Source organism: Bemisia tabaci, chromosome 7, assembly GCF_918797505.1.
Source record: "Bemisia tabaci chromosome 7, PGI_BMITA_v3".
NCBI classification, from domain to species: Eukaryota; Metazoa; Arthropoda; class Insecta; order Hemiptera; family Aleyrodidae; genus Bemisia; species Bemisia tabaci.
The window spans coordinates 24,559,551-24,584,386 of record NC_092799.1 but is presented as its reverse complement, the minus strand read 5'-3'; the positions used below and the strand labels follow the sequence as shown (position 1 = coordinate 24,584,386).

The window sequence follows — 24,836 nt, the reverse complement described above, 5'->3', positions numbered from 1 at the left end:
AAAAATGTTCTAGGGTGTATGCGCTATGCCCTTAATCTCAGTTTTAATTCAGTAAAAGTTAACTTAAGACTCAACAAATTTATAAATCATGAGAGAGTTTTAGTGCATTTTCGAACTTTGGTCTTGTCAGTTGGCAACTGTTGGTAAACTTTTGGTCCACGCTGATAAGCGATAACAGCTGTTTTTGACATGTTTTGGGCAGGCGAAGTGGTTTAATTTAGGGCAATGTATTGGGCAATTCCTAATTCAATAGATTCCATTCATGATCCAAATAGTGCTATTGGTTCTTTTTTGCTGTAATAATAATTGTCAACATCATCAAGCGTTCCTCAAATTTGTTGTTAAATCAAATCTTTACTCAGTCTCCCGTCAACTTGCACATCCATCATGAGTAAGTTCTCAACCGAATTTTATGTGCCATTACAATTTTGAAACACTCTAAAAGTAGCTCGTTTTTAACCCTCCTACCTTCACCCATTAGGTTCTATGTCGACGGTGTAAGTTGGCAATCACAGAACCTGGTTTGCGACGTCACAGACTTCTCGTCATACTTTATTTTCTAAACGGAAAACTACTCAACGGCAATTCTTTAAAACTGCCGTGATTTTTCTTCTCTGTGTGAAGAAAATTCTGCAAAAACTTCAAGGAATCATGTCAATTTTTTCTCCTTTAAAAAATAACGTAGAGGCAGAGATTTTCAGACACGGCAAACGAAGTTTGTGGCTGCGGACTTACGCCGTCAAAATGCAAAATGCTGAAGGCATCTTGACTTACTTTACACGGACTGCAGCAGTATTTGTCTGAAGACACGCAGACGCGCTGATGCCAGCGCCTGGATACAACTATGCGTGTTTGATGGATGTCTGTATTGCATATGCAAAAAGTTGAAGGCATTTTGATTTACTTTACACCAACTAAGGTTGTCTTTTTCGATGAACAGAAAGACGCGTTGAAGTCAGCACCTTGATGTAACTATTCCTGCTCTAAGGATGTCCATATTGTAAATTGGCGGTGTAAGTCGGCAATCGCATAACTCGATTTGCGATTGTAGACTTCCTGACATACTTTCTTTTTTAAATGGAAAACTACTCAACAGCAATTATTTAAAACTGCCGTGATTTTTCTTCTCTGTGCAAAGAAAATTCTGCATAAACTTCAAGGAATGATGTCAATTTGTTCTCCTTTAAGAAAATAACATAGAGGCGGAGATTTTCAGACACTGCAAACGAGTTATGTGATTGCGGACTTACGCCGTCGTTATCTTTTTTGCATTGTGCATCCGTTCATCCACAGTTACATGGATACTCTGTCAAGTAGAACTGTAGGATCGTCTGACAAATTATGTGATCCTGTATTCCAAGAATAAATCCGTTTTATACATGCATTCATTCAGTTCATACTTCTTATGAATCCTCTATTTTATGTTCCAGGTCGTAAATATTCCGAGGTCTATCAAGTAAAATCTCCAACCAGGACTGAGGGTGATGGAATGGAAAATACTGGAACCACGAGTACCACGGATGCTATTGAGAAAGTTGAGGGAGAGCAAAAACATTTACGTGACCAGTACATATACCATCCAGTAGATTTAAATCAACATAGCTTTAAAAACAATGCCAATTTTCCAAGTAATATTGTGAATCTAACTCCACAAGCCATCACTAGAAGTATCTCTAAAGTTGGAAAAGGAAAAACAAGCCTGAATATTGGGAAGGAGCCAAAGTTTGTTCCTTATGAGCCTTACAAAGCTGCTGTCAAGCCAATCATACCATTTGAAAAGGATAAGCATAGGAGGAAAAATTTAATCAGAGTTCATGCCTCCAGGAAATCAAATGAAGAAACAGAAAAATTGAACGATGAGTTCAATAAAATGAAAGTCAACAAAGTTGAGGAAAAGGCAGCTGTCAGTGTGGAAAACAAAACTGAATGTGAGGACTGGACGGAGGAAAAGAAGGTATGCAATCCAATTGTTCAAGAGGTACATTTATGTAGGTTCACTGAACTAAGAAAAGCAACAGAGAGAGTGTAGGCAATTCTGCCTGCGTACATTAAATTTTAGTATAAATTAATTTTTTCTCTTCAGAGAAAAGAAGCTCAAAACAGAGAGATAAAACACTAGAATTGTGGTCGGGACTGTACATATGTAATGAGGTGGTAGAATACTGCTGGGTTCACATCATTCTGCATGGAAAACAAGGCTAAAAAGTTTCACAAATTTTTTAGAGTTCAAATTTTTGGAAGTATTTGGCCTCTTTTTCCCTGTAGAATAGTGTGGACTCAGCACTATTTTACCTCCTTGCTCTTCTCTCTCAAGTGAGTTTTGCTTTTTGGTGCCACACTTGTTACGGTTCCTTGGGAGAAAAAATTTGGGCTCAATTCTGAGCTATTTTTCTCCTAAATAAGAAAGTTTTAAATTGACATTTACCCTATGTTAGTAGAAACACCAATATTCTCTCCGGATGACAAGTGTGTTGAGCTGTGAACTACAATCTGGTCGTAAAACTGCCTGGTCCGGGCCTTAGCAAAGCTGTTTGAATAGTATGCATACTAGATAGTGCAAGTTCACTTGCTCAAACCTCGGACTGGTTTCCACCACCTCTCAGAGCTTGGGAGCAAAAAATCAGGAGGCTGCGTTGTACTGATGATGGGTCCAACTAGACCCAAAATGAGTCCGCAGTTGCCTTCCTGATTGGCCAGAATTTGTGTGACACCAGCCAGTATAACTCTCTCAAGAGAAAAGTTGTGCTCTGTTTTGAGCTTTTTCTTTTTGAAATGAAAATGTTATACTGCAATTTAATCTATACTGGTAAAATCACTGACACTTTCTCTAAACAAAACATGCGTTGAGCAGCGGATTGCAATCTGTTTGTAAGAAATGCATAATCAAGCCTATGATCGAATCGACAATGTACTTCAGTGGATCAAGAAGTAACTTCCTCTATGGTGTGGTTTTGTTAATTCTTTGTTCATTAATTGGAAATTACCTTTGAACTCAAGGTAAAACTGGTCGAAGTTATTTTGAATTGTCTAAATATTTTTTCCCCCATTGAGACTATCCCTTCTTGATTAAAAAGTAATTTTTCCTTATGAACTCCCTCTAATTCAAACTTTCCTAACTTCCAGATCTCGGTAGATCAATCAAACCTCCTTGTCTCTTGAATTTTGGATTATTGAGAGATGACTGTAACGGATAACATTTTTTATTGTAATTGAGTATCTAAATTTCAAGTAACCTAATTAATTTTTATTTGAGTCAGGTTTGAATCTGTATGCTGGGACTCTGCATTATTGGTAATTTCTAATGGTTTACTCTCCGGCACTGTTTCAGCAAATGGAACAGGAAATGAAGAGACTGAAGGAAGAAAATACCACTCTTGAAAACCAAGTAACTTTTCAGACTCAGGTCAACGGTGAGTTGAAAAAACTCTTAGTCGCTGCTGTTGGAGAGGACATAGAAACTAGAGTGCACCTTCTGACAGAAGATAAACTACAATTAGCACGAGCTCTACTCTCATCTGCACAATCCCTGTCCACTCATCAGGAGCAGATAGAGTGGTTGGCTGGACAGTGTGAAGTTTGGCGCAGCAAATTTTTGGCAAGCAGGTAAACTTTTCAGTATCCTTTATTATCATTGAATTGATGGACATTTAAACCTTCCTCAAACTGTTAAAAAATTTTAAGCTCAGTGACAAAAGCTCACTCTTTTTGAAAATGTCATCTTCTATTCTGTGATATTTTGAAAAAGAAGCACATTTATAGGTGCTGTCAATGAAATTGTAAGGCACTGATATAAAATGCAAAAATCGTAAGAGCATTGGCACCTACTCATTGAAACATTAGTTTTAATTGGTTTTCATAGAAAGTAAAAAGGCCCCATAACTGGACTTAGACCTGGTAAAGGCCAATTTTCCCTGCCTGCATGTAAATTAAGGTCATAATATCATTATGTGCCACGGGAAGAGGACCTTAATCTACAAAAACTTAAAATTGAGTCATTAACATTGGAGCACTAAGGATAACCTATCCAACGAACCCTTTGGAACATAAAGCATTCAGAAATGTCCAACCAAAAAGGAGTTATGGCAGTTTGAAGTTCACTTTCCTAAAAACGAAATTTAGAGAAACAGCTATTTGACACCATAAAATCAACCATACTCAGGAATCAGGATACAGAACTGCCAGACTATAATGCCACTTTATGCACTTATATCACCCAAAAGGAGCTATGTAAAATTCTCTCTGTCTTTTCTGAAGGATGAAAGAAAGAGTTTCCTGTTGAGATCTCAAAATCTGGTTTTTCGACCCAGCTTGACTAAAACCGGTTCACTGAAAATGTTCGCCTCTTTGGAGAAAGGTCTCTTTCCTCATGAATAGTCACACATGATGCAATACTAAATTTTCCTAATGGGTCTTTATCCCATTTTCTTGAATTACTAACTCTGATAATTTTGTTTTGATCTAGAGTTTCTGTAACTGTAGTGTAAATGTTCATTTTCAAAATAACAAGATAATTCATTTTTTTGTGTTCTAGTTTGATGGTTGAAGAGCTAGCAAAGTGGAAAGCATCTCTCAATCAGAAAGTTGCCACCTATGAAGAGATCATACGTCAGTTACGCTGTGAAAGGAACTGTGTTCGCGAATCATTGCTGCAGACATTCAAGTAAATGTCTTGTCACACAAAAAATTTGTATTTCTCTTCCTTTGAAAAGTCATCTCAAAAATGCTTAGAAATTCGAAAAGGTTGCACACTTCTAGAGCAATTTTAAGTTGAGCTCAGGTGGAAATCGTAATACCATGGTTGAGAAGAAAAGTAGGTCAAAGCCACACAAAGATCGTCCATTCTCACTGCTGATTGCATTAATAACACGTTCATAAAAATTTTGGGGTCCATCAGTGATTCATTGCCTACGTCCATTTACATTAGATCCTTGGAAGTATCTTTATTGTTAGCAATTTAAAATTTAGAACACACAGTGCACACTCAAATACAGATGCATTTATACTTTTTTGATAACAAAATTATGAAGAGCATTCTTTGAAAATAATTGCAGCCATGACTTTCAATTTGCTCTCCAAGAATAATGCAATAGTGTGCACAATCTTGCAATGTGTGTGCTTACTTGAAAGAATTACTCCAATGCAACTTGATTAGTTTTGCTAGACCTTTATATTTATCGCAACTGCAATATCTGTCGTATGAAATGTCACCTTTATGAATAATTAATCATTAACTCTCTGTTCCAGAAACCTTCATGTGCTCCAAACAAATTATGATTTAGCAGCTTTGGTGAACTCGCCAAACAGTAGAGGAGATTGTGTGCCTAAAACAAGCAATATACTTGATTTGGCTTCGTCAAACTATAGAATCAGTGAGAATTTGAAGGTTCAACTATTGGGTGCTGATGCAAGTAAATATGAGGCTGCAAATTTGAGCACTTTAAATTCCGAGACCTCTGCTGAGCAATTGTCAAATCAGGTAGGTAAAGCACCTATTTTTGAAATAAAATTTGTTGATATAATTAAATGTGGTCGGTGTAACTTTAAAACACGCATCTTGTTTGCAGCGTTTTAAAATCTCAGCTCCAATTATATTTTTTGAAGGAGAACAAATCAACATCCCTTGAATTGTCACAGAATTTTTCCTGTACACAGAAAAAAAATCATGGAAAATTTACAATATTGTTGTTGAGCAGTTTTCCATACGCATAAAAAATGAAATAAAACAGGAAGTCTGCAATGCAGCAAACGCAGATTTGTGGTTAGGCAGCATCACTGTCGAGGTGTGAGAACGGAAATAAAAAACTCAGCTTACTTTAAGGTTTGTGTAAAAAAACCAGACTTTTCTCAGAATCTCCTGATTCCTCCCTTAGTACCTCTTTCTGTGACTCCCCTGATTGTTTCTCGGACACCCTGTTAAAATCTCTTTTTCCTTGTCTAGGCACTGTCAATGCCTCTGGAGCTGTTGAAGCGGACTGATGATGCATGTAGTGCTGTGATCGGGGCAGCAGTAGCATTAAATGCCACCATCCACAATCCCAACTGTCATCACTGCACTGGGAAAGTGCAAGTGCTTTGACCAATCACAAGATTTTGGACAATAGTGCCTTACTGGAAACTGCAGGATCGTAATGTTGGCTAGTTTACAAACCTTATTCAGATGTTTACTGGAGTGCAGTCTACAAACAGAATTTTATTCGAGTGTTTGTTCATTTTACTGATGCCCACTGTGAAACTGTGATATTATTCCGTTTTAAATGCCTCACTAAGTATTTTGTGTTAAAAACACAAAATGAGTTCAGGTTTATTAGATATCATTTTTTTTGTTCTTAAAGTCCAAACTTTCCAGGTATTCATTGTGTGTAGAAGGTTTGTAACAGTGATGATCAGTGTAAGTTGGCCACATTGGGTTTTGTCCATTTGTGTGTGTGTAAAACAATCAATATATATCATGACAGGCTGCTTTATGTAGAATCAATCATTTATAAGTTATGAAAATGGAGGAATTACATCGTTGCCAATTAGCAAAATTGCCACCAGTTGTAAAAGCCGGAAGAAAATTTTACCCTCAAATGTGCAGCAACTTTAATTTTGAGACAAATTTTCTATGATTCAGTTTTGGTCACCATTCGGCATTTAAGTACATATCCAATTTAACGTCAATTTTGCTCAGAAATTGGACAAAACTGCAAGTCAAGTGCAAGTCTGTGTGTCCGCAAGTGCAGAAATTTTCTGATCACGCGATCATGACCTTATTGCTGCTCGCGTAAAAAATGAGAAAGCTGAGAAAATTTGGAAGGCCAGAATCGTGTTCATATTTGCGTGTTTTTTTGCAAAATTGCAGAAATATCTACATGGCAGACAAAAGAAGATCAGAGCTAGGAAAGTTTTGGGTAAAGAGGGGTTTTTAAAATAGGAAAGCCGTTTGGAAAAATTGGAAGGCTGAGAACTTTCTGCACTTCTGCTATAAGTCTCTTATTGTCAATAATTTTTTAAGTTCTGTCGTTTTTGATAATTTAAATTCCGATGAAACCTGCTTCTAAACTTTGATGAAGCATTATGAAAAGCTGAAGGTCAAGAAAAGAGGGGAAAATCTTTCGTCTTTTCATTGAGTCAGGGGATTTTGTAGAACAGGCTGTTAATTTGATTATTATTTGCTCTGTCAACATTTATGAAGGATATGTATAAAATTTTTAACTGTCGACTAAAATTCTAGGAGTTGGCATATCGGTTTTTCTTAAGACTGGTGCTATTTCAGCTGTGATGAATCTAGTTTAGTTAGTTGTCAAAGGGAAACTGAAAAGATTCTATGTTTTTTCTATGAGAGTGATCTGTTGCTGTGTGAATTATTTTAAGAAATGAATAGCTGACATCATGAATAATTCAATAATGGGTAAGAATATGATATACAGGCACTGGGGAAAGTTCCCATGGTAAGAGTGGAAAAATGTTAACATTTTTCGAATATCATTGCAATGAGACAAAATTAAGTCTGTTAGATGTATTTAAAATGTTTTTTGGCTATGCTTTAGAGAGAAAGCAACCTTGAAACCTTTTTTTCCTTGCAGAAATTACATGACCAGAATTAAATCTATGTTCAGTAAAAATATACCAGAGCACCAAATACAGTCAGGAATAATACAGGAATTCAGTCACAATCGTTTATTTGTCTTACTAGAACCATACCCCGATTTACGTAAAAGAATCTTGATTCAAATTTTAAAAGGTTCAAGGAAGCAGTAAATGGACTTGGAGCTTTGTTGTTACAAATTTATCCTGTAAAATCAAGGATAAGGTTTGCTTTTTGTATTTTGATACAAATGAATGCTTTTGATTAGAAAAATATTCTCGAGGCGTTTAAAGAACTTACGAATACCATTTTTTAGTGTGATTCTTAGCAATAAAACATTTTTTTACCAACAATAATAGTTCTCAGAAGCTGTTTTGAGGATTGAGTCAGTGGTTTCGCGTGACTGTAAGTCAGTGACGACTTCAATTCGAAATTCACCACTCCTCATTTTATTCCAAATTTTTTATCCTCAGAATTTTACATTCAAGGAATTGTATAGTTTTTCTGAGTATCAACTAATGGTTTGACATTACTTTGTTCAGCAGATACCAGCCTTTTTATGTCTTCCGTTGTTTTTTTTTGCATGTTTTGTAATATGATTTGTCTAAATACAGCATTTGTGAGAAAATTAAGTTCTAATTTTTTTTTCCATGTATCCTAAAAAGTTTTATTCCCTCGTCTGAAAAAGATGTTGAAAATATTTGCAGAAATAAATTTTATTCTCCCTCCTCTCAGTTGCTCAAGAGAAAATAGCCGGCCACAATCGCGTGGCTCAGGTCAACAGAGGCAAAGAGATCTCACAAAAAGGTCAAAATTACTTATAGAAGAGGGAGCACAAGGCTGAGAAAAAGAGGAAAATTTCATTTAGTGAAATGAGAACCCACCGAGTACTTCTATTAGTAAAATTACAGATTTATTAGAGTATAAATAAACAATAAATAATTTATGACAAAGACTGAATTACGCAGCTACTGAAAGCATACTATCTTTCTCAAAACAAAAGCAGGTACTTTCAGCATAGGTACTGATCAATTGACATCTAAAAAACAGCATTAGCTGAAAAATAAAAGGAAAAAGGCACCAGATATGATGAATCAACATAAGGCACCTTACAAAGACTGAAAATTATCGTGAACTTTTTGATATTACGACTGACTAGTCATTGTACATGAAAGTATAGATCTATTCAATAAAGTCGATTGGATGAACAGTGTAAAATAAGCAGGCAATTAAAATATTAAAACAAATTCATGCATTTAAATGCTTTGATAATTGATAAAACAGGGTGTGTAAAGAGCACATTACAGAAATAAAAAGATAGCCAAAACAGCATATACTATGAATTTGCATGACTAGCAAATGTACTCTCTTAAAATATCCATTTCGTTCAAAATGGATCTTCAAAATTAGAGATGCTACATTGAATAGGCATCTCTCGATTTGAACTTCATAACATAGAGTACATAGAGTCGTAATGTAAGTGAAGGAGCTGGCGCCACTTTTAAGCATTTTCCAGGTCCCGAATACCGAGACTCCTGTGTGATGCTGGGTCACTTTTTCGATACATGATCGATTGTTTGCGATATACGGGTACCCGGGCATCCAATGTAGACAAAGGAGATAGGAATTACCGCGTATTCCACTCTGCCATTTTGGGTCGAATATGTATCGAAAAAGTGACCCGAGCTCGGAACTCGTTAAGCAGAACATGGCGCCAGCTCTCCCATTTACATTACTACTCTATGTACTCTATGCTTTATAAGTACTAGAGCATACCTAAAAAATTAGTTTTTCCTTTAAGTTAAACGTACCTAAGGCTAATATTAGGGGTCTCTTAAATTAAGGTGCTAAAAACGAAATTTTACATCCCAAATATTCTGGGCAGTATACAAATTAAATTAAAGAAGTAAAATTCAACTTGGAGGGAAATTATAGATTCTCTAGGATCATGCATTTTTTATTTTACTAGGTGGTATGATTTTTTTAGCACTCCTGCACCAATATAAGGTCATTAATTATGAGTAATATGTTTTGATAAGTTGGAGAAGAATTTAGGAGCCTCCATTAAATATGCTAAATTTGATTAGTGCGATGATATAAAATGGCTATGATCAAACATTAAAGAGCTAAGCTTCCCCTGAATGAAAATAAAAGAAAAAAATGGTAGGCAAGTCACAAAACTTCACTTGAAAGTAAATTGTTGTTAATTTGGGTATCGTTAAAAAACAAAGGAAAAACAGCTGTTCATAGTCAGTTTCTACCAAACTGATTCCGGTAGAAAAGTTCTGAAGAATATAATGCCTGAAAGATCAGGCATTACTGACATTGAACTCAGGCTCACTTTAATTGCATAATATACATTAATTAATATAAACTTGCATTTCTGCAGCAATTTTCTTCACTTGCGTGGCTGAAACCAACAGCCGAAGAAGGAAGTGTCCTGAGGACTATTAGTAATCTTTCATTGAAAGTGCTTTAATTATGTGCCTTAACTTAATTTTTTTTTCTTTTAGAGCCTTTGGCATGCAGTACCAATATTTGAAAGCACTTGAGAACTACTGGCAAAACATAATAGATAGCAAAATTGCAATGAATATAATTTTCTGGTTACAAAATTGGTCCCATTTCCTGCCTCATAATGCAGGACCTGCATCTACCTTATTATGAACCATAGAGAAAATACAGAAGGTGGTGGCAAGCGGAGAAATGTACTTTTCTACGTGGCAGCTAAAAATGAAGTCGCCATTCTGATTGTTCAAGAGGATCACGGGAAAATCGAGACCTCTTTGAAATTTAAAAGGGAGCGGGAAAGGTTGTGAGGTTCCTACTTATTATAGCTCTAAAAACTCGTAACTATGACTCTTTATGTTTCAATATGTTTTTCTATCAATGTTCGACTGTAACTGAAAATATACAGGTTCCATCATGAAATGTATGAAATGTACTTTTTCTTGAACAGCGTGCCAGTCCGTGTTCTTTTCTACGTCACAGCAAATCTTCAAGATGGCTGCCTTGCCACCACCTTCTGTATTTTCTCTATGATTATGAACTTTGAGTGCAAGGATCATTTTTGAGAAGTTAGAGAAGTAATGATCTTGGATATGAAGGCTTAAATTATGACTTCCTAAAGCATTGAGAAAGAAAGCTCACCAGGGGTACAGAAAGTTCCAAGCCATCCCTCAAATTCAATTAACCTTCCTCCATTTAGATTAAAATTCCATAACTGCTTTTCCCGGAAGACTAAACGAGTAAAAGTAATACGTCTTTTACCCAAAAAATCAGAATTTTTCACTGCTAATATGTTGCATTGGGTACCCATTCGGTTCCCATGTTTTGTTTCTATTTCATACGGACTCCTTCTGTTTTCCTCATTCTTGCCCCCTCCACGGGACCAGGCCGATCATATCGTCACCTTCCAGCCAAAGTATCACAAGCGCCATGCGACGCTTCAAAATTTCCGCCGCCATTTTATTTTATTACAGAGAAATTGTTGGTTGAATCTGTTTGAAAATTTCACTGAATTTTATCGGCATCGCAAAGAAAATTCAGTGAAATTTTCGGACAGCTTTGTTGAACAATTTCTCTGTAAAAAAATAAAACGGCGGCGGAATTTTTGAAACGTCGCATGGCGCTTCAAAAATTCCGTCGAAGGTGACGATATCGTCAGGAAGCTTTTGCACCCCTGAGCTTAACATCTTGAACAATAAATAATGAACATAATTCTAGACTTTCGACACACAATATAACCTAAAACATCTAGCACTAGTAACTTGATTATTTTTTAGCATTTAAAAAGGAAACACACATTGAATCCCTGTCAGTGTCCATCAGAAAATAAAAAGGTGTAATGCCAGTCAATACATTTCATAAATCTGGAGGAATTAAAGAGATTGTGCATTTGTAGTTTGTTAAAAAAATTCCTTTTGAGTCTTTGGAAGGGAACATTAAAAATATGAAGCTTTTATATGGGAATGATATCAATGGCCAAAGTGCAAAAACATGTATTTTCGTTTACGGTTCCACATTTTATTTTTTCTTCAGAAACCAGTCAACATACTTTCTTGAAACTTTCCTTATTTTATTTCACTAACAGCACAATGTTCTGGATAAATTTCAAGCCATGACGTTGGCTTTCACTTTTCAAAAAATATGAGTGGAAATTTTGAAACAGCGGAATTGTTTTTGCACTTTCGGTATCAATAAGTGACTGAATAGCATTTTTATAAATTAAAAATTTCTAGCAGGAAATGTTGGAAAAGTTGGAATTCATATGCACATTGGAATTGACTTATTTAAAAGCCACCTGAACACATACCGATGCTACGATGATTCAAATATTTTAAAATATACTTTTTTGGTGGCATAGTTATAACTGTGACAAGCTTATCTGCACAGGTAAAGAAATAAATACATTTTCTTATGCGACTCAGATCTAATCTTTTTTTTCTTCTTTATAGATATCTATATCTAAACAAGGTCTTAATGCGTGACTTGTAATCTCCTGAATTATTGATGATGGTTGGTCTTGTCGCTACAATATTTAGACAGGGGCTCTCTGTGGTGTGTATTGGTGGGCTTTGCGCAGACGCCGCTTGAATTCCGCAGGGAACTTGTCGTTACACTTCTTACAAACAGGCTTCTCATCGCACTCGTAGAATTTGGTTTTCTGGTTCAGTTTCTGGTCACAGATTGAACAGGCGAAGTGGTGAACGCACCAAGCTTTGTTCAAGGCAGTGAAGACTGAAACAAGGGAGACAAACACAAAAGAAAGGTTAGCATTGTTTACCAGTGTGACAAACCGGATTATAAAGCTGAAAGCCCACCCAGAATTCTGGGCAAAAAATATGGGCAGACCTGAGAAAAAGAAATAATTCTCTACTCAGCAAATGAATTGTTCTGAGTTTACTTTGATCGTTTTGTTCAGGAAAATAATGCGTCTGTGACACACACGAGTTGTAGATTAATAGACTTTTAAAAGATGAAGCCCCCAAAAATCACGATGAACACAGGAAAAAAGTTTAAAATCCATTTCTTGACTCACGATTTCTGTGATCTGTATCATGCATTTTAAAAATTCTCACATTCACAGGCACTTTTTCTTTGTTATCTGTGACCAGAATTTCCTGGAGAAAGATGTAGGCAAATCTAACGTAATTGTCAGAGGTGGCGCATGTATAGTGTGGTGGGGCCCTCCTAGAGTTTGCACTCTCCAACCTTGCTTGGCTGGGGGCTACCCCCTCAACTCGTCTTGTTTTCTTAAGTTCTTCCCCCACTCCCCAAAAGTTACAGCCAACACTGTTAATTGTACAAGGACTAATTGTATAGTTAAGCTTTTGTGCGTCTCTTCCTGGGCAAACTTGATTGTTGACAACGGAGAAAGAAGTGCCAGAGTATGCAATAAAATGTGACTTGGTAATAGGGACTACAAAAATTGAGAGTTATGTTACCCTACAGAATGAATCGAGTATGTCCATACGGTCGAGTATCAAAAATTCAAATTGTAAAATATTTTGTTCTGGTAAAATTTTTGATGAGATTAATCCTTTATAGACAGTTTATACGAGAGGAAACATTTCTGCGAAAAGGCACACAAATCTGAGAGATGCAAAAATTTTAGCTTTCAAAGAACGCTTGTTATTCTTGCGAATGAATGAGCGTCAAAAAACCAGTGCAGATTTTGATTACACTTTCTTTTAATTGATTTAAAAATTGAATGCTGTATCTTACCATCGACTTGAATGACTTGATTGCAGACAAAACATAAGTTACCAAACAGCTGATGGTAGTGAGTTTCACAATAGGCAAGACCCTTCTTTTCGTAGTGACGATGCCCCAAGAAAGGTTTCTCACACTTGGCACAGACAAAGTGCTGAAATTTACAGAAATTAAATTAAATTAAAAACAAAGGCGAAGAAATAATAAATTTGCATTACTTTTCCGGTCCCAATTTGTTTACCTATTTATTTATTTATTTTTTTAAGGGAGGATTATGACTTATAGAACTAGGCACATACTACCAAAAAATTCGGCGGCTGCTGTATTTCCATATATATTATACGATGTTTCTTACGGCTTCTGAGCAAAATGGACTTTTAATACCATACCATCTATGTGCCAATCTTTAGAAATTTGGGCAGAACAGTGAATTGTTTTACACTTTTACACCCAATATCCAAAAAAAGAATTGCAACATCTGATTGATGATCGAGGACATCTTTTGTTTCCTCGCAAGTCAGGAAGATAAGGCAAACAAAAAAATCAAATTCTTCTTAATGATAACAGCATGAGGCACAATGGCCAGACACACATAGCAGTAGTCCTGCACCAAGAAGGCCTGACCAAGAAGGCCAAGGGCTTTCTTCTTTATTATGCTTTCAACACAATAATTGCCCTCGGAATAAATAACTGGAAAAAATAATATGACTTGAATGTTGGACAGAAACTTGATTTACCTCTACATGCCAATGTTTGCCAAGGGCAGTTACGACCCGTTCCTCAATGGGACGACGGCAAGCACCGCAAATTGGTATTCCCATTTTGTCATGGCAACGCAAGCAGTAGAGCTCATTCTACAAACACACCAAAAGAGAAATTTTCAAAAATTATGAAAAAAGAGAACGAACACATAGAATTATAGATTTTTCTTTTTCTTTTTACCAAGTCTTCATTTTTCATAAATGGTTTTGGAAATATCCTAACCAAGCTTCTATCATTGGACCTTTAAAACACTGAGTTCAGAAAAGGCCACTCTGAATCCTTCAACTGGGTTTAATTGTGTGCTAAGTTGTCGAAACACTAAATTATTGTTTAGGACTTGTGGCGCATTACACAGAAAATTTTCAGAAATTAGCCTAAGAAAGGCTATAATTAAGGCTCCATAAATTAGGCCCCTATGGACTCAACACATACCTTAAAAACAAAATTAGAGAAGGTCAAAGTAAAGTTCCAACTTAAGCTAATCTTAATCCACGACTGCCAATACCTGCATTTTAGGACATTTTGTAATCACTGTTCAAAAGTTTAAGTTCTGGTGTTCGTCATGGGTAAAGAAAAAATTATTCACCCATGAGAGCATGATAAGTTTAAAGTGAAAAGGTACAAGAACATACTTGATTATAAATATATACCTAAAAAAAAGGAGAAGAAAAAAATATTCTCAAAATGGTAATTTTAATATAGTAGGTACGATCAGAGCTGATAGACGCTTTGATGTGACTTTGTCCTGGTCTCTGCGATAAACCACTGAAGTTACACATCTGAAAATTACTGAAATTGGTGATTATTTTATGCATTGAAAAACAAAGAATAAAACTGATGTACCCAATCAACTCTACTTACAACATCATTCGCCAAAAGTCCTGGACGACTCTTGACTTCTCTTGCGTCTGATTTCAACTCAGTTCCACAGGCAGTGCAGTTGAAATGGTAAGCATGGTAGACTTCTCCCCGGAAACGGAGCGGTTTTTCATCAATAACTCCACTGAAACAAAATAATAAAAGCTGAATAAGTAAGCAAGCTTTACCAAAGACAGACGAATGAAGTATCCAGGACAAAATAACAATATATTGGACACTGAAGAAAATGACTATGTATTGAGAATCGATCTATTTGTGATACATCAGGCAAAGGCGATCTATACAACTCATACAATTATAACCCTCATAACTATGCAGAGTTTTAGCAGAAACATCTTGGTCAACATCAATAAGTGGTAATCTAAGGCCAGAATGTAATATTTTAACTAGCCTTCTGACCCTCAGCAGCAATTTTAGGACCATGTTTATGGTATGGAATTCAAGATATTTTGACTGGATTTAACATCAAGCAAAGTAGGAAATAAATAATATCTTATGAGCTGTCCATTATCTGAAAGTGGTTACTGCGTGGCAGTGTAGCGAACACTACTAAAGCAAAAATTTGAAAACAAATGATACTCACTGGCACTTGTGGCAGACATGCTTGCCAAGACCAACAGCTTTTACTTGCGCATTGCAATCATGACACAAAGCACGACCCTGATTCCGAATAAAGCCGTAATCAGCAAGTTGTTTGTTGCACATCTCACAGCAGAAGCATTTAGGATGCCAGTTTGCGTTCATTGCTTTAATCACACGACCAATAACAAATTCGCCTGTAAATGAAGTGAAAAATTTTATAGAAATAATAGTGAATTATATGTTCCACTCTAAAAAGACTGATTACTCGTAGGTTACAATTTTTCTTTAAAAAGATTTTGCAAGCAAAACGAAATGCAGCAAAGTAAGAAATAAATAATATCTCATGAGCTGTGTGACACTATTTTTCCTAACAAAAAATACAAAGAATGGTGGCTGCATACTACAAATGACTGGTGACTTACCGACATATTTCTTTGATTTAATATATGTATATCATTCTAAGGAAACTGGAAAATATATTTCTTACTTACTTCTTGGTATTTCTATGAAATGGAGACTATAAAACTTATGAAAGTTAACCGATTGTATAAAGTAATTTTAAAGTGTACTGAAGTCGACATTTTGCAAAGCTCTCTGTATCAACATTCTTGTACAGTCGTACTTTGTTCCGTAAGAATGTCTTGCTTCACAAAAACATTGTTGATAATGAATCTAAATATATCAAGACCATACGCTGAACGAAAAATGAGAAAAGTGTACTGATAGTGGGGGAAATCAACTGCTGCATGAAATATATCATTACTCGATCCACCTTCGAAAGATGTCAAACATCTCTATAGGTCTCCCTGCAGAATGAAATACGACGCAAAGATTTGAGTTGGGCTTTTCTTGAAATTTAGGATGAATTTGGGAATATTTTGTCTAGAAATTTTATTAACAAAAATTTCAAAACCTGGGAGTTGGCTATCTACATGAGAGTATTCATTTATTACTTAAAACAATTTAGAACATGATCATCATTTAAACGAAAAATAGAAGAAAAAACCAGGTGATTGGTTTTTTCAAATCTTCAATGCCCTCACAATCCTCAAATTAGCAAGAATGAGGTTCGCAAATGGCGAGGGAAGGTAGCAGTTGCAAACTTGGTAAAAGCAAAGACCCAGGATTAACAAATCAAAAAGTAACAAGGGACGATTGTGTTGGATTATATTGAATCGAAACAAATCTATCTGATGAGAGGAACACATTTTAATTTTAAAAGAATCGATCATTACCGCATTTTCCACAGTAAGGTGCGAACAGAACTTGGAAATCATGTTCACAGTACTTCCGACCTTCGAACTCGTAGTAGATGCCTTCAGGGAACGGTCGGAAACATTGGGCGCACCTAAAACAAAAGTAGGATGAATTGAAATAGAATGGAATTAGAGCCATTTTTCAATGATTTTTTCAGTAATTTTTTCAGAACAGTTATATTCGTCTAAAATTTAACATTTTGATTGAGTTCTTTCACTGAAATTTTCCAATCAAGAACTGGGCATGGAAACATCTTTTTTAACAACTCACAGATCCAACTACAAGAATTTCAAGACTGGAAAAGATATAGATGTTCCTCTATGAAAACTTGTTCAAAGAAGATATCATTGAGGCAACCTCATTAAAATAATCTAGATTCTTCACCAGCAAATAAATTAAAAAATAATACCCCATTCATTTGAGTAGGGACTTAAACTTTTCCAAAATGCTGACCCTTCTTGATGATCAGGCGATTATACTTCCTGGCAAAATTTTTAATTCACTTCCCGTTTTGAAAATTGATTGGAAGAGAAAAGAAGAAAATGGACATCACTTTATAAAAATGCCTTACAACGTCACAAGGCCGAAGATTAAGAGCGCTTTGGATAGAGGAATACATGCGTAAACCATTTAAAACACTTTCAATTTCTGTGCCTCACACTCCAAAATATGCCACACGCCTAAGATCTACCTCATGTTTGCCCAGATCCTAGAGTTGCGAAATTAGGCATTCTTTACACCTCTGCATTTGAGGAAGAAACAAGAAGTTTACTTACACAAAACACTGCGTATGCCACAGTTCACCATTAGTGTTGACAATTTTCTCATTGGAGAACCCATCCTTGCAATGAGAACAGGTTTTTTGGCTCATATCAACCGTTATGCTGTTAACAGAAGAAAAAAATATTCAATGGTAATAAAGAGTTGTTTCAAAGATTCAGCAAACATTTCAATTCATCTTTATCTGAGTTCTGATTAGGGGAATCAAGGAATTTCAAGGATTTATCATGAACTGCTAGAAACATGATTAGGTACTTTCAAAAATTACCCACACAAATAAATTCTAAAAGCTTGAACTAATAATGCTTTAAAGATAATTTTGTATTTTCCTTTGCTACTGTCCTCTGTTATTAAATATGTGTAAAGAGGCTAATGTGTGATGTATGGATGATACTTTTAGCTGCTTTAGAAGTCTCTATTGCAGAGAGGGAAAAATAGGGATCCTCCAAACAAAATAATCACACACTGCAGAGAAGAGGAGACCTCCGTTCCGGTATTTCCCAGAATTTAAGAATGACTTAGAATTAAAAAAAAAAAAAATTCAAGTAATTTCAAGAACTTTTCAAAGCATCAAGAAACTTCAAAATTTTAAACTGAAACTTTGCCTACGAGCATGATTTCTTATTGGTTACACAGACTGTTTGACATCAAAAACTGGGAAAATATTTTGATCTGCCTTTTAATTTTCAAGAAGAGAGCAAAATATAATTGAAATGTCTAATTTTTGTGGCATGAATTCCACTGATAAACAAAACAAAGTCAATTGGAGTACAAGAAAACATTTTAATTTCTCGTTCAGAAAGCATCATCCAAAAAGAAATTAATAAAATAATCAGGACAAACCTGTTAGGAGTGTACTCCAAATTATTGTAGGTGTCAACAATAGACGAAAATGAACCCTGCAAAGGAGCATTATCTTCCGGAATATGAGGATTTTCATCGGAAAGGAGATCAAAATTATAAACACTTAAATTTGAATCTGAGCTTGTCAGTTTGCGTCTCATGTAAAGCTGACTATGGTCCAAGGATAATAGTTCTGATGGCGGTAATGGACTATCATCTGGTTTGCGTTCATTCATTTTTTACTTAATTCGAAGTGTAGAAAGTGGTTTAGATTTATCACCCAATTGTGAAAAGTTGAACTGGTTCCTTGCACTATCACTCCTAAGGCTAAATTATTGCACTCCGGTGTTAAGACTTTAAATAACAAGATTCTTATTCTCCTTAACACAAATTTTTTTTTTTTTTTTAAAAAAAGGTAGAGGATCTAAAAGAGAAAGGCATAGAGAGATGAAAAAGCATGGTATGAGAGAGAGACATGATGCATAATGTATCTCAAGCAATTAGTTAAGCGTACAGGATGTTCAACGAAGAGTAGGGCTCGGTGCTTCAGATAGAGATAAGGGACATTAAGAAAAACGAAGATAAACAGGTGCTCCAGCACTTCCAGTCAAGGTAAACACTGAGGCAAGGACTGTTCTATTCCTAATCACTGATGGTTTGACTTCATTTCAGCACCTAGGTTGATGTAGGGCGAAAATGAGGCGAAATATTGTGTGATGTGTTTTAGTGATTTTTAGATGATCAATCAAAGTAAGTCATTTGAAAATATTTGTTACAAATTTTGATTAACCTGATGGGCCAATCATACTAAAGACTACAGACTTGTACCTAAAATGCCAACCTTTGCTCTCAGTACGAAAACAATGCACAACAAATTATGTTTTCCCCTTGCTCAGAGTCTGCCATATGGGCCAATTTCATGTAAAGCCATATTAAAATGGTTGCCTTTTAATCTGAATTCAGTGGTTGATTAAAGGCTCATGAAATTAGAAATGAACAAGACCAGAGGAAGAGAAAAGTAATAAAAAACTGCTGATGTGAGCAAAAGACTCGTGACTAAATTGCAGTAATTTACAATTTCTCTTCTTACAAGGTGTCTTTAAGTTTCTACTTGCTTTATAATTGTTTTATTACTTTATAAAATCTTGCTCTGGAATTATTACTGGTACACAAGTATTCTTCAACTTTAGTGTATTTTCTGAGGGGAGAAAACAATATTTTTGTTCTTGGTTGAAAACACTTTCCAGGAGTAAAAAATATTTTCCTCCTGTTTTCCTGCCAAATTTTCTATCTTTTCATTTGAACCACATTCAGCAATAAGGAGTTACTACTTCTGGCTCATTTTAGGTATAAATTATTAGCCATTGATTTCCATATGCAGATATGTGCTTTTATGGATGAGTCATATAAAATTTTTCCTCATCAGGAAGCTAATTCATTTCATTCCTTACGTTTTCCAATCCAGTTTTCCCAAAATTACGCATGGAAACCCTATTCAGGAGTTACATGGCGTTCTATCGGAGCAGAAAGAATGCAAACAAATGAGAAAGGATTGGGTTATGTCAGAGGAAGGGGAGCACAAGAAGCACAATAAAATCCGATGATGAGGGTACATGCCACAGATAATGAGATACTAATCAAGTGAGTGAGATTAGACCTCAAAGAGTAGAGTGAGCTAGAGCCTGAGTGGAACCAAGTGATGGGGGGGGGGGGGGGGGGCGGCAAGGAGAGGTGAAGAGTGATGTCATACATGCTCAGCTCAGACAATCAAGATCCTCACACTTCATGGACATCACAATAAATGAATCAAAGCATAAACCACTCAATTATTGTTTACTCAAGCATATTACAGTGTCTTTCATTTCGCATGATAATCATTTTTCCTCTCTTGTGGCTTCGAATTCCTAAACATTTGCATTTCCAGTGGTAAACTGTAGACTTGTGATTCTCTTCTATTCTGTGAAAGTATTCTTCACCCTTTTCGGGAGTAACCGCCAGGTGCCATATTACTCAGGAAAAAATATACGTAGTGATATACTGAAGGAATATACAGCATTTGCATTTAATAGCCAGTAATTATTAATTGTGAAATTTAATTATTCTGCAGTTCATATTAATTAAACCAAACATACTATGACTTGACTCTTATCTTCAAATATATTTTTTTTTCTTTCTTTTTTTTTAATTCATTTAAAAACATACAATAATTACAATGATTCACAATTCATCACCACTATATAATGCTGTTTAAACTTTCTGCCGGGCAAATGTAATTTCATTCTATGTATGATATTGCTAAACAAGGAAGTTACATGGAAAAAATAAATACCGAGCTTTGACAATTGGCTTTCTAATATTCATATTCTGTTTCATGGATGAACTGAAAAATGATTGATTTAATGGGCAGAAATTCAATCGGTGTTTAATTGAAGATTCCCCCCCCCCCCCTTTTTTTTTACATTATTCCAATTGGGTAATATTTGGAATATGAATGGTAGCAAAAAAATTCCAATTTAAATTTATTCATTTGATTTTCTATTAAAAGTAGATCTTTAAAGACAAAACAGCTGCACTTAGAATAAGAGATCAGAAGGTACGATCAAATTTCCGACCATCTGAAAATTTTGCCTTGGTTTCCTATTCATCTTATTTATTTAGAATTGATGTTGCGTATTGGGATAAATGTTGAAGTCTTCATAGCTATTGCTCACAACACTGGGGAACATCTTTCCAGCAGTTAGTCTCAAATAAAATCTAAATATCATCTCTGAGCAGGTTCTAATTTCATTTTTTTCTTCTCAATAGTTAATAAATAGCTGACTACAGATGGTTGAGTCTCATCACCGCCTGCTGTATATGCAGCCAAACTATAGCTTTCCACGGTTGTGCTCCCATGGTTGCAAAATTCCGAGTCACACTGCCAACCACAGGTAATTTGTAAAATCTACATATGTAATTGAGTGGGGGTAAATGGGTGGTGGATCCCCTGGCTCTGATCTACTTGGAGATATAGCATGGCTCTGTGGAGATGACCGCACTTTCAACAAGGAACTGAACTCACTTTATTTTAAGTGCAAATTTTTACTTTAAAAACTTCTCGCTACCACTAACTTTCACTTTAAAAGGACACGTTTTGGCTCACTTCATTTAAGATAACTAACTTGATCCTGCCACACCGTGGTTGCAGCACAGCGCCTTGTAACTCCAAAACCATTCTTACCAAAAACCACCACAAGAGGTCATATATAGTGTCTTGCCTAAATTTTAATCAGAACAAAACCAGAAATTTCTTCATACAAAACCATTGAACCTCTATTTTACCTCTTGTGTGAATAGGCCTTGGAAGACTCAAATTGCAAAGAGGTCACTTATGGAAGTGACAAAATAAAGCTAATTTCTCTAAATTACTCTGGTTGCTCAGGCGATATTCCTGCTGGGAAGTCTCCTGCTTGATTCCCAGCGTTCAGATGTCCTTTTAATCAATCCTTTGATTGTTTTGCTTGATTTTTTCTTTCTTCCTTCCAACTGCTTGTCAAACTATCTTTTCTCTTAGATATCAGGGTTCCTAGCTAATTTTGGAACAAAATTCCCTGACCTGTCTAGATTTTCCAGACCAAATTGCAATTTTCCCTGGACAATTTCTGCAAAAATAAACCTTGTATACTTAACTCTAATCAGCTTCAAACCTTTTAAAAATTTTGCAAATACCCAAATTAGCGAGAATCAATTAGATTCGAGTTTATTTCATTAGAAACCGGGCTGAGAAAGTATCATTCTATGAGTCAGATTGCAATACAAAGTAGTACTAAATATTTTGGAGAATTCTCGAGAATAACTGATTTTTCATTTTTTTAAGCGCATTTTGCCGAACGCTAACATAGAAAATCAATGAAATTTTACAGACTGCAGCAATTGAAGCAGAGTGTAACCACACATTTTTGGTGTTTTCTTCATTAGTAATGAAAATAAAAGAGCTACTTAATTTACTTAACTTTTGCATTCTGGATGGAATAGTTAAAATTAGAGGCTCTTGAAAATGTAGCTATATCAAGTATTTCATCGCTGATCATATAATATTTCAGAACCGGATACAAGAACATAAACAGAATGGGGAAAAGGAGGAAAATCATCTGACGTAACTTCACACGACTGAAAACGATGTCATACTCACAGACCCAGGATACAGGGAAAATTGAGTAATTATCAAAATAAGATCAACTTACCCAGGCATTGGGAATTCCAACGTTGCGACTTCTTCTAAAATGAACAAGAGATCACGGCCAGATCTGCAAAAATGGACCAGAACCTATTTCAGAATATATAGAAATGACTGAGCGCTGCATTGACTCAGGTAAAGATAAATGCAAACATTACTTTTCGTGCTTCCAGAGGTAGAGCAGTAGTGAAACTAAAAAATCTATTAAGGTGGCCAATTACATTGCGTTTTAGAGGTTGACCACTGTTATTACATGAAATTCAGTGTGATTTTCCTTAACTCTTAAGAGAATATTCTATAAGATTCACTTAAATGCAGCGTTTCAATGATTTCTTCTTTTTCCTACCCCGACTCTAAAATTTTTGAAATTCCCTGACTTTTTCCTGGCTTTCCCTGCCTTGCAATCAAACCTCCATTTGGGTTTTTAACTTAATTACTTACACTGACTTTTACTAGACAATGCGCAAAATCTCCTCTTCTATGGAATCGAACTAAGGAAAAAGGCCCTCTGACATTGTTTGAGATTTCTCCGAAGGCACCTGCTGAAATTTTTTTTTTTTTTTTTTTTTTTGGACTTCAAATAGCCCTCAAGGGCTAATCCCATTCAGTTCCAACAACCGTCCCTAATTTCCCTAACCTACTTTACAATCCAAATTCCTTCCATCTATAACACTTGGGCAACAATTCTCCATCACCCCAATTTGTTTCTTGAAACTTTAACATTTCCCTAACTACCGTTTTCTTAAAACCATTAAGATCCAATTGTTCCCAATTATGGCACCCGAACAACACATAGTCCCTCATACCTTTGAAGAAAATCATTTTATCAACTACATTATCCTCACCATACTTGACCTCCACCTTTCTACCTACCTTCCTGACCATTATTTCTATAACATCCCTGTCTAACAATTTTATCATCCCTTTCCTCATCTTATATAGAATTACAAATATCCTAGCTTTAATTAGTAATTCTATACATAACCACCCTAAACTTTTCAACATTTTCAAGATATTACAGTCCCTATCACATCCTAATATGTACCTCATGGCTGCGTTTTGCCCTTTTTGCAAAGCCCTAATCTCTTTACCATTTGCTTCTCCTAGTAAGGACATGCAATAATTTAGTTTGGAACCTACCAACGAGTTATATATTAATTTCCTACTAAATTTCCCTATGAAATCCTTTATTCTCCATAATAAACTAATTTTACTCCTATAGTCCCTGGTTATCCTATCAATATGCTATCATTATTAGCTTCAGATCCTCCGTTAACCAAACTCCTAGATACTTAAATTCCCTAACCCTTTCTATCACCCTACCATCCAATACTGGTTTACCCTGCCAATTTTTCTTATGAGCTTCAAAAACCATGTATTTAGTTTTTGAAGCATTCAATACTAACCAATTTGCTTTCAGCCACTCTTCTAATCTCTCAAGATCCCTACTTATTTTATTTATTCCTACCCTCTCATCGCCTTCACTGTTGAATACTAACGTATCATCTGCAAATAGGCTCAGTTCAGATTCCTTCACTACTTCCTTAACATCATTAATATATAGCAAGAATAATAACGGTCCTAACCTGCTCCCTTGTGGTACTCCTAATTCCACACACAACTCATCAGAAAGTTCTTGTCCCCATTTGCCCAAATTGCTGAGTGGACACACTAGTATAGCAAAAGGACCACGCACATCTCTTATGGGAAAGTGCACCACGATGGATCTTGAATTTCTTTAATTGTAATCGATTCTCTTCAAGATACTGATCAAAAGTTATCATTGCGCCAACTTTTTACGATGCACCATTTTCACACAAAACGCCCGAAAAGAATTAAATTATTCGGCGATGAAGAATCAAAAAGAACAAAGCATTCGATAACAGGCCTGATGTAAATAAGGAAAAACGTAGCGCGTGTTAGTCTTCTTATCTGTTCCTGCCGACTCTGGGGCTATCTCCCTCTCCCTCTCGTCCGGTTGACGCTCACTGTTTATCTCCGACTTTCCTGTTCTTATGCTCCTCAAGAATCTGATTTGGATGGTTGGATGGTCGAGCAAAACGGCGTGCTGAATTCGAAATAAGACTGCCGCTTGGTGCTGGAGTTCCCTTGATTTCCTTCTTGACACACAACCGACCGTTCACTCGAGTGCTGAAATGAGGAATCTTTCTAAGGTGAGGTTGGGTAACTGGGCAGGAGTTCGGAGAAAAATGTCAAAATTTCAACTTCATGATT

At 35.8% G+C, this 24,836-nt stretch overlaps 2 protein-coding genes and 1 long non-coding RNA gene across 6 annotated transcripts in view; 2 read left to right on the top strand and 1 right to left on the bottom strand.

The window, feature by feature from the left end:
* Positions 1–148: 148 nt before the first annotated feature.
* On the top strand, positions 149–8,199 carry LOC109032235 (uncharacterized). Its single transcript, XM_019044257.2, has 6 exons — positions 149–391; positions 1,431–1,954; positions 3,329–3,603; positions 4,532–4,660; positions 5,245–5,476; positions 5,939–8,199. The coding sequence occupies exons 1-6, from the start codon at positions 388–390 to the stop codon at positions 6,074–6,076; spliced, it is 1,302 nt and encodes a 433-aa protein (XP_018899802.1). The 5' UTR covers positions 149–387; the 3' UTR covers positions 6,077–8,199.
* A 259-nt stretch (positions 8,200–8,458) lies between these two features.
* The window catches only part of stck (LIM zinc finger domain containing stck), an 18,718-nt gene continuing 2,340 nt past the window's right edge, over positions 8,459–24,836 (bottom strand). The window contains exons 1-9 of one of the 2 annotated variants that reach the window (XM_019044259.2): positions 19,837–20,031; positions 18,386–18,712; positions 17,539–17,646; positions 16,741–16,853; positions 15,507–15,699; positions 14,906–15,047; positions 14,020–14,136; positions 13,295–13,436; positions 8,459–12,307 (exon numbers count right to left, since the gene is read on the bottom strand). In XM_019044259.2, coding sequence (XP_018899804.1) covers positions 12,108–12,307; positions 13,295–13,436; positions 14,020–14,136; positions 14,906–15,047; positions 15,507–15,699; positions 16,741–16,853; positions 17,539–17,646; positions 18,386–18,621 — 1,251 coding nt within the window. In that variant the 5' untranslated portion in view covers positions 18,622–18,712; positions 19,837–20,031 and the 3' untranslated portion in view covers positions 8,459–12,107. Of the gene's footprint in view, positions 12,308–13,294; positions 13,437–14,019; positions 14,137–14,905; positions 15,048–15,506; positions 15,700–16,740; positions 16,854–17,538; positions 17,647–18,385; positions 18,713–19,836; positions 20,032–22,608; positions 22,672–24,836 lie in introns of those variants that run through there. The other variant, XM_019044260.2, reaches the window with a different exon arrangement.
* LOC109032238 (uncharacterized) overlaps positions 18,986–24,836 on the top strand; it is a 9,807-nt gene continuing 3,956 nt past the window's right edge. Inside the window, exons 1-3 of one of the 3 annotated variants that reach the window (XR_002008901.2) lie at positions 18,986–19,135; positions 21,191–21,315; positions 22,468–22,736. This is a non-coding gene — a long non-coding RNA (uncharacterized lncRNA). Of the gene's footprint in view, positions 19,136–20,203; positions 20,458–21,190; positions 21,316–22,467; positions 22,737–24,836 lie in introns of those variants that run through there. The other 2 variants (XR_002008902.2, XR_002008903.2) reach the window with 2 other exon arrangements.

Bases quoted from the DNA above. Each gene is read 5' to 3' on its own strand.
- LOC109032235 (XM_019044257.2), top strand. The intron at 4,661-5,244 runs GTAAATGTCTTG...TCTCTGTTCCAG, and splicing joins TCATTGCTGCAGACATTCAA to AAACCTTCATGTGCTCCAAA. The intron at 5,477-5,938 runs GTAGGTAAAGCA...TTCCTTGTCTAG, and splicing joins CTGAGCAATTGTCAAATCAG to GCACTGTCAATGCCTCTGGA.